This window comes from Brassica napus, chromosome C6 (assembly GCF_020379485.1).
Source record: "Brassica napus cultivar Da-Ae chromosome C6, Da-Ae, whole genome shotgun sequence".
NCBI lineage: Eukaryota > Viridiplantae > Streptophyta > Magnoliopsida > Brassicales > Brassicaceae > Brassica > Brassica napus.
In genome coordinates this window covers 13900943-13911324 of record NC_063449.1, presented here as the reverse complement: position 1 = coordinate 13911324, position 10382 = coordinate 13900943, and the positions used below count along the sequence as shown (strand labels likewise).

At 36.7% G+C, this 10382-nt stretch overlaps 1 protein-coding gene across 1 annotated transcript; it reads right to left on the bottom strand.

Moving 5' to 3' along the window:
• Positions 1–2411: 2411 nt before the first annotated feature.
• LOC106403460 lies at positions 2412–3299 on the bottom strand. Its single transcript, XM_013844287.1, has 2 exons — positions 2580–3299; positions 2412–2498 (listed from the first exon to the last, which is right to left on the bottom strand). The coding sequence occupies exons 1-2, from the start codon at positions 3297–3299 to the stop codon at positions 2412–2414; spliced, it is 807 nt and encodes a 268-aa protein (XP_013699741.1).
• Between the last annotated feature and the right edge of the window lie 7083 nt (positions 3300–10382).

The following is a 10382-nucleotide window of genomic DNA, read 5'->3' as shown; positions in this document are numbered from 1 at the left end:
TACTCCTCCCATTTACTCCAATCGTATTATAACTCCCACCCGGAGTTGCATGCCAATGCATTTTAAATTTGATTCACTTGCTGCGTGAAATCAAGTCGCATTATTTATGAACACCTATATAGATATGGATTTTTGTTTTCGATTCATTTAAATAGCAGAAAAAAATTTATGCAATCCTCTAAAAATTAGTCTGAACCCTTCAATAAATCTGAGATATTTTGAGGTTAATAAAAGAAAAGAAAAATTTGTTTTTAGAATAAGTCCATTAAAAATATTTTAAGAGGTGTTCTCATAAAAACCAATAACAAAAAAAAAAGTGAGAATGAAAAGAAATTCTCAAATAAAATACATCGAGAAACCTATGAGAACTTCTAACACCACTTATCACTTGTCGATTAGTTAATTTTTTTTCAAATTAAAATTTAATTATTTAATAATATTTATTTTAAAATATTGATTTTTTTGGTTTGAGATAATCAATAAAACTATTACCAGAGTGATTGTTCTTAGACCATGTACAATGATGTTTTTGTTAAACATCTTATTTTCACTTTTTAATAATACACATAATCTTCTCTCTCTTTCGTATCATATCCAACACAAATTTAATCTTTACACTCTATATTATTTTTTTAACTAAAGCATTATCCATTTAATATTATTTATTTTACCAAAAAAATATCTAAATGAAACAAATAATATGAAAATTTACAAATATATTAAATAGTTGATAATTGAGATTTATTATTTTAAATTAAGTAAAAAGAAGATATAGATTATATTTATTCAAAACTGATTTAAAGATATAAACAAAACTTTTTTAAAGTCCAAAAAATAATATAAATCAAATGAAATAGGTCTCTACTTATAAAATACAAAAATGAGAAATTCATACATAAAATAATTAAATTAATATATTAATTTGTTATAATAATTGATATGAAATATTTAAGGGGTACAAGAACTAACACCTAGCCACAACCTACTGTCCAGTCTCCTTCCCACATCTTACTTTCACAAACACAACAAAACATAGATTTTCCAAACCATATCAACACCTAGCCACAACCTACTGGCCACAGTCTCCTTCCCACATCTTACTTTCTCACATCACTTCTGTACACCCTGACCACAACTTGTCTAACCACAAAACTTCGTTGACTGTGCAAACTTTTATACAACACCACGTTTGTTCACAAACAACCACTTCCAGATTCTTATGTTTATAAGATTTCTAGGTATGATAACCAAAATAAATAGAAATAATAACCATCTTGTTCACAAACATAACATCCAATTTCCAAAAAGCATCACAAACCTAGATGTGGATGCTATGTCATAGCAACAAACCAACCACAAACATATCATCCCCATCATGGCATACATAAATCCAAAAAACTAGACCAGCTCCTTCCCGTGGCCTGATCTTCTACTCCCCACAATTTTACATCATACCAATTACACAAAAAAGTCTTGACATGAAGAAAGATATCAGCAAGACCTTTTCGCAGATAAACAAGCCACGTTCGAACAAGACCTGATCCAATTTTAGCAAAAACTTCTTGACATGAAGAAAGCTATCAGCAAGATTGTTGAGGTTTCAGAGAGTATTAGATTTAAGGTCTAGATCTGGCTCTAGAACCAATTTCAAGCAACTTGTATTAAATATTGCTACCCAACTAGTATGCAACAATGTTCGTAATTGCTTTCCCCATCTTGTATTAAACATTCAACAATAGATTTATGTACCAATATGACCACCTATACCACTACCCCATCATCCACCACCGCACATCCACAAGTACAAAATTATGTTTCACCATCTCCACAGACACAACAAAACATAGCTTTCCAAAACCATATCAACACCTAGCCACAACCTACTGACCACAATCTTATCTACTGGCCACAGTCTCCTTCCCACAACTTACTTTCTCACATCACTTCTTCGTGTACACCCTGACCACAACTTTCTTAACCACAAAACTTTGTTGAGTTGACTTAGGGTTCAACACCTAGCCACAACTTGTCTAACCACAAAACTTCCTTGAGTATGCAAACTTCCATACAACAGAATGTTTGTTCACACACAACCACTTCCAGATCTTTATGTTTACGAGATTTCTATGTTTATTATGGAGTTAAAACACCACCAACTTAAAACTAGGTATGATAACCAAGACAATAAGAAATAATAACCAACTTGTTCATAAAAACCATAACAACCCTAGATGTGGATGCTATATCAAAGCAACAACACAACCAAAAATATATCATCCACATCTTGGCATCCATAAATCCAAAAAACTAGTCAAGGTCCTTCCCGTGGCCTGTTCTGAAACTCGCCACAATTTTACATCCTAGCCATTACACAAAAAAATACTCCCTCACAAACTCACCAAAACACACATTCATATTGGGCGAGTACAGTTGGTCCTGTTATGCCATATACCTCTGCATCTTCCACACCTGTTTGGTACGGACTTCATATTAGGTCCCTACCACACATGTCCACACCTTAGATTTGTATTACAATCTAAACAAAGAGACAAATCAGTGATATTACAAGCACAACTTACAGGAATCTCTCCCGTTGATAGGAAGCGTTTTGTCTTGCGCCGTCCTGCTGGCCTCTTTGTCACCGGCGGCATTAAAACCTTCTTTCTCACAACTTCCGGAATATCTTCATCCCTTGGATCACCAATTGGACTGATCACCCCTGCATACGTTTCCCTCCAAGCTGCGGTCTTGTACCAGTGACCAACCAGTGTATTATAAGGTACCGCAAGGTTGTTAGCAGCGAGCATGGCATGACCACATGGTATTTTCATGTTATCAAGGTACTTGCAGGAACACTTTTTCTGATTGAGGACAACACTGTCATAACCACCAAACTTACCTACTATTTGACTGCTCCCACTCGAAACCGAGTTTATTTTGCTGCCACTAGCCAGCGCCATGCTCTTGATCATCACCTTATCTACTTCGACAGTCATCAACCCCCTGTGCCTTTCAGACTTCTTCCTACGAGCACTAAACCACCTTGTCATCATCCCTTGTATAAACATCACCAACTCAACAATTGGGGATGATCTCCCTTCCACCAAGGCATTGTTTAGCTGCTCAACTATGTTACTTGTCATTATGTTATACCTCTCGCCTTTGAAGTAGGTCCTCGTCCAATGTGTCGTCCCCATCTTACCCAAGTAGATTGCGCAATCACTGTTTGCAGCCCTTTTCTTGTCACAGTAATTCTTGTAATCACGCATCTTATGCGCTGTAGCAGCTGCTGTCACCATCTATGCAAGCCTTTTGCTTGAATATCTAGCATTCACATTCCTTGCTAGAAGAACAATGCAAAAACCATGTTGGGCTTGTGGATACACACGACTCACAACTGTTGCAATATTGGTCGCTCTATCGGAAATAATAGTTGCGTTTCCTGAATCAGCCAGGATCCTTTAAACCTTCTGCAAAAACCATGTCCACGACTCTACATCCTCACTGTCGACTACTGCAAATGCCAATGGAAACACTTGGAAATTGCCATCCTGGCCACTCGCTGCCAGCAACACACATTTGTACTTACCGCTGAGGTGAGTGCCATCAACCACCAATACCAGCCTCAGCTTCTTGAAACCTCTTATAGATGCAACAAAGGACATAAACATGTACAAAAAATGCTCCACTCCATCCTTGTCAACATCCGACTCTATATCAGCCATTGTACCTGGATTTGCGAGTTTTAGCATATACAAATACTTGATATCACTCAAATTACCCTAAGGAGTGATTTATACTCTCTCAAATAAGAGGTCGAGTTGTAGTACTTAGGGATCGAATCCACAAGGAGCTAGGGAACCAATTAAATCAAATAGTTATATGATTTAGCTAGGCTAATAGGTTTAAAGTAGTAAATAAAGATAGCAAAGCAGTAAATAAAGCAGTAAAAAAGTTGAACAAGACAATTGTTCAGCTTGCCAGAGAGTTGTTTGATGGAAGGATGGTTGCTAGATCTAGGGTTTCTATTCAGGTAATCAGGATTATAATGATATATAGGCTAATTGTTCCTTGCAGGATATTATAGAACTCAACTGGGAGTACAAATCTAACAACTTCCGTTGTATAGACAGTCTAATATCCAGATCTTGGATCTCAACTCTTGTTTATTGATCACAAGAAAGTGTCGATCGATTATTCTATAGGAATATGGATTGATACACCTTTCACATTATCGATCGATTAATCTATTGGATCATCGATCGATATCGCTTCTAGCAAGCTTTACAATCGGGTTGAATATGTGTTCACTAGGGTTCCTAAATCAACTCTCGTATGTTTCTAGCAATCCTACCTCAATAGAATTCAGTTCAGAGAAAAGACCAAGCGTTCGTAATTGTACCTAATGATTCTAAGATTAGGGTTCTAGTTCATGACTCTAAAACACAAGCAGTAAGAACAATCCTATGATGAATATCACAACTTAGCAGTTCTATATTTTGGGCTAATCCTTCATAACCTATCTGAACCCTGAACCTAACAGGTGGATCTATTCAGACATGAAATTTGTCACATAAATCATAGATGAATAGATGAAAAGCATAAATATAAAACCAAAACCAATGGAGTTCCAGGAGGACTCTGAAGGAATTCCTCCTTTCTCTCCTAACCTAGAACAAGAATAATAGAAAGCTTAAATAGCGTGTAGCCATCAACAATGACTTAGAAATAACATAAATAGGATTTTAGGTCGTCCAAGGGCATTCTGGTAATTTGTGGTTACTTCTGGGCTTCAGTCGGTCATAAAATATGCTCAGCCCACATTCTGGCATCCATGTCGATCGATGTTAAGAATTCTTCATCGATCGACATACGTTCCTCTTCTCGACAGTTTCCTCTCGCGAGGCAAACTGACCACTCTTCAGTAAAACGGGCATAACTTGTGCTACAGGATGATGATTGACCTAAAACCGGTGGCATTGGAAATCTAACTCAAAGCTATATCTTTTGTACAAAGATGGTCTCAATCTAATGGTGGGAAGGTCTCCATCCATAGCTAGACATCTGACGCGCCTGTGCAGTTCTGCACCTCAAAAGACTCCAAACTCACCATATTTCTCCAGACCTTACCTGAACCTGTAAATACTCTAAATAGACTCTATATAGTAGTAAATATATATTAAAATACTTATATACCATGGCTAAAAGTGGGTAAAATCCATGGTCTATCAATACTCTGCCAGCTTTGTGTAGGAATCATCATCGGGTCTCAAATCCAAGACAGCTTTCTCCTTTGTTCTATAACTCTTCATGTACAAAGCTGATATCCTTAGATCTTCCAGCACAAGCCTTTGCAATTCCCCCACGTTTGGCCCTTTAGTTGGCTCTTTGTATTTCGCCTTGTACACAACAGTAATTACTCTGGCGGTTCCTCTTTTCCTGTACCCATTCCGACTCTCGATAGGGCAAGAATGCACCAGCTGGGATTTCCTTATTTCATAGTAGCCAGTCCCGCGTATTTCATGTGCTGTCACTCGCCAATCACACCCTGTATCAGGGCACTCGCACACAAACGAGTCAACTTTTGTCCGAGTCTGTTTGAATTAGATCTAATGCTTGATGGCATAAATGGCCAAAGAGATTTGAAAATCAACCTTGCTACCATCAACTTTCCCAACATGCACCACACCATCTGCTTCTTCCACATCAAGCCTAGGTATTTCAGCAGCTTCGTACTCTGTGTCATCATACAAGGGGGGAATGTCAAACTTTTCGTCGTCCACGTCGCCTAGATTCCGTTTACTAGTACCGCGACCACCAGTCTCGCGACCACGCGTCTCGTGACCACCAGCCTCGTGTCCACCCAAACTGGTTTTCCCATCCACGAGAAGTCATCCCGGCTCCTCATCCTTAGTATCGGCTCTCTCCCACTCGCTAGAGCCTCCAGGATCAACCATGTGATCAAATGCATTATTAGTATAACAGCTGTAAGGTCGTCTTGCCTCTTCCATCTTAACCAGACCTCCTGCCTCTTTATCATTGAATACAACCTCCACAGAATTTGAGCAACCCAAATCACCGACAATCAGTGGTTCCCAGAATTCATAGTCATATCCTCTTGGCCTAACATCCCTCTCATCTATCTCTTCTTGCCCACTATAATCACTATCAATACCTTCGCTGGAACCGCTAAAAACACCAGGACCTGTTGTATTACTCTCTGCCTTCATTCTTTCTTCCAATTTATCCACCTCCTCCACCAATTCAAAGTCGTCGAGATTGATGAAGTTTGTCTTTGACCCTACGCTCGAGACGTTTCCCCCATTCTCTCTAAAACCGCCATCAGAGTGCTTCTTGTCGATCACATGTGTATGAAATCCAATGCCCATACCACTATCAGCTCGCAAACCATCAACTCCTAGCAGTTCAACCGTAGCAAACAGATTCATCGAGCCCCTGACCTTCAAATGCTCAAAAAAATATCTCAACGACCCATCGTTTGTTAGCAATACAGGGGCGGGGGGGGGGGGGGGGGGGGGGTTAATCCCGGTTGCAAGCTCCAAGCTATCCGGTGGCCAATAAGACAGCGCAACATCATGCTCTAACTCCCCTTCTCTGAACTCAACCAGCACCCGACGCTCAAGCTCTTTTATGGATATTCCTTCCTCAACCGTTACCATCCTAGCCATCTTCTTCTTGTCCAGCACGAACTCCCATTTACCATCGGAACCACAAATCCATACTCCACACATCACCAAACACATCTCATCCACCTGCATTTAACGCAACAGAAAACCAAAATCATTACTGCATAAAACACAGGAACGAACAGAATCATAACAAAATCAACATATACCTTCGGTCGACTAGATTCTGTAGATATCTAAAGCGAACTATCCTCACTTTCTCTTTAACCTCAGATCTCAACACAAAACCAAGCTCTGGCGAAACATAATGCCATCCTCTGCTTTCACCAACGTCGTTTCCTTCTTAATTGCACCAAACCCACTCCTAGAACTATACCCTCTCCTCAGCCATCGGATCTTTGCCTTTTAAAAACTTTAGATCTTTAAGTTTGGATCCTACGGCCACTAAACATTCACTCTCTCCCATACACCTACTTTTTTTGTTCATACTCTTTATCATTAATTGCAACTCAAAGCAAACTTAGTTACTCTGTGACCAGAGCTAATTGAACAAATCGTTTCTTCCTTAAAGGGAACAGACTTCTCTTTACACCAAAAGAAAGGGTAATTATGTACACAAAAGGACAGCTGTATGGACAATGTGTCCCAACCACAGAATGCGTCTCTCAACGTAAAAGAAACTTGTATTGTGTCTCTGAACGTAACTAACTCATATAGATATGGACTTTTGTTTTCGATTCATTTAAATAGCAGAAAAGAATTTATGCAATCCCTAAAAATTAGTTTGAACCCGTCAATAAATCTGAGATATTTTGAGGTTAATAAAAGAAAAGAAAAATTCATTAAAAATATTTTAAGAGGTGTTCTCATAAAAAACAATAACAAAAAGAAAAGTGAGAATGAAAAGAAATTCTCAAATGAAATACATCGAGAAACCTATGAGAACTTCTAACACCACTCATCACTTGTCGATTAGTTAATTTTTTTTCAAATTAAAATTTAATTATTTAATAATATTTATTTTAAAATATTGATTTTTTTTTGTTTGAGATAATCAATAAAACTATTACCAGGGTGGTTGTTCTTAGACTATGTACAATGATGTTTTTGTTAAACGTCTTATTTTCACTTTCTAATAATACACATAATCTTCTCTCTCTCTTTCATATCATATCCAACACAAATTTAATCTTTACACTCTATATTATTTTTTTAATTAAAGCATTATCCATTTAATATTTATTTTACCAAAAAAATATCTAAATGAAACAAATAATATGAAATTTACAAATATATTAAATATTTGATAATTGAGATTTATTATTTTAAATTAAGTAAAAAGAAGATATAGATTATATTTATTCAAAACAGATTTAAAGATATAAACAAAACTTTTTTAAAGTCCAAAAAGAAAATATAAATCAAATGAAATAGTTCTCTATTTATAAAATAAAAAAATGAGAAATTCATACATAAAATAACTAAATTAATATATTAATTTGTTATAATAATTGATATGAAATATTTAAGGGGTATAAGAATCTCGACAGTTTGAATCACTATTAAGAATTGTATTATATGATCGAAATTATAAAGAGTTAAGAATACTTTTCTTATTGCTTTAAAAATAGCTCAAAACTATAACTCTCCAAACAATCTCTAGACTAAACTCTTATATGAAGATTTAGATAATTCCTAATCTTAATAGGCAATACATATTAGATAACTCCTAAATATTCTATATAATCCTACTCCCTTTTAGAAACCATAACTCGGTAGGATTAATACCTTGTGAATCAAGTTTTCTTAAGCTTGAGTCAACATTCTCCCCTTTAAGTTTGAAATCAACTTTCTCCGGTTGTTGTATACCAATGAAACTTCTCGTGTCCTTGAACTTGATTGTTCTGAGGGCTTTTGTTAGAATGTCTGCTTTTTGCTCAGTCCCGGAAGCATATTCTACTTCACACTAGTTCTTTTTCGACGCATTCTCTTATGAAGTGATATCTTGTGTGTATATGATTGCTTATACCGTGAAAGACCGGTTTTTTCTGTTAATAAAATCACAGATTAATTATCAATCCTGATGACTACTTTCTCACAGCTAGTCATGTGACTTCACGGAGCAAGTCTTGAAGCCAAATTGCTTGTCTTGCTTCTTTGGTACCAGCCATGAATTCTGCCTTACACAATGATAATGCAACCGTCTCTTTCTTATGTGAACACCAAGTAATTGGAATTTTACCGAGGAAGAAGATGTGTCAAGTCGTGATCTAACCATCATCAAGATCAACATTATGTCTACTATTACTGTAGCCAATAAGTTTTTGTCTCTTTGTATTAGAGCGTCCAAACGAGAAACCATGAGTAGTATTACCTCGTAAATACCGTAAGCAATGTTTCATTGCAGTTCCATGAGACTCTCTAACACTTTGCATATATCTACTCAGCACTTCAATGCATTAAAACAAATGTAGTCTTGTATGAAGTATGTATCTATGGAAGCCATCATTTTTCCTAAACCGAGTTGCAACAGGTTATCTTTCGTCCTCAGATTTCGACAGTCTCAGTCCTGAACCAATGGATAACACTTTTGATTCAACGGTATCTGATATACCATGAATTTTACCACATTTATACCATGGTATATGATCTTTTAAAGTCTATTATATGTGGTTGGAGTTTGTTTTAGAGTCTTTTCAGGTCCATGTATGTTTTGGAGCAGTGCAGAGATTATGGAGCATTTTAGAGCTTATGGATGAGGAAACTCGTATTTGTTCAAGAAATCAAAGTCAGAGCCGAGAATCAGAAGGAGTGTCGACCGACACTGCACCATTGGTGTCACGCGACACCATCGCGAGGAGATGTACCCGACTTGTCCGAGACCGACTTAAGCCTAGAAGTCACCACATATTACAAGAATGCCATTGGCCAACCTATTAGTTACTATATATTTTTTTGGCCATTGTCTAGGAAAAACACACATCTTTACACAACATAATATATTGGATTTTAAGTAGTTTTTAGAGAGAAGACCAAAGACTCCTTTAGAGATTTGTATTAGAACTCCAATATCTCTTACTCTATCTTTTTATGCAATTCATTCAGTTTATTTTTATGTTTTGCTTAATTATGTCTGAGTAGCTATCTTGTTAGATTTAGGGTTTATTAGGGGTTTGATGAATTACTGAAACATAGAACTCCTAGAGTGAATTATTTGGATCCTTCATAAGAATTGCACTTTTTTCTTGTGTTCTACAATACCTAACTAGAACTCTGATGGATATTGACAACTGCGAGAGTAGGTTCATACCTGATAATAATTCTGATGAGTTCAGTTGTTAGATACAAGCTAGAGCGGGTCTAGACATCTAGTGAACATATCGATGAAGACGTTAATGCTTGTTGAAGGAAGCATCGATCAACACCCATTCCTTGGATTCGATCCCTAAGTATTACAACTCAACCTCTTATTTGAGAGAAAAAGTTTGTCTAAGGTAATGTGAGCGATATCAAATTTGATGCCGTTGTCGAGGAGCATTGGATTCTCCCATTAAACTTGATTAATAGGTTTTGTCTAGGTTTTTATTTTCTGTTTTTAGATACTTACAAAAAAAATTCTTTGTGTCTTTCTGGTGCATGCCAACAGTACTAGAATCAACAAGGAGAAAGAATTATTATTCTCAGACCCTGCACGTGATCCGCAAATAAAAGCGGACAACATCGTTCGACAACACC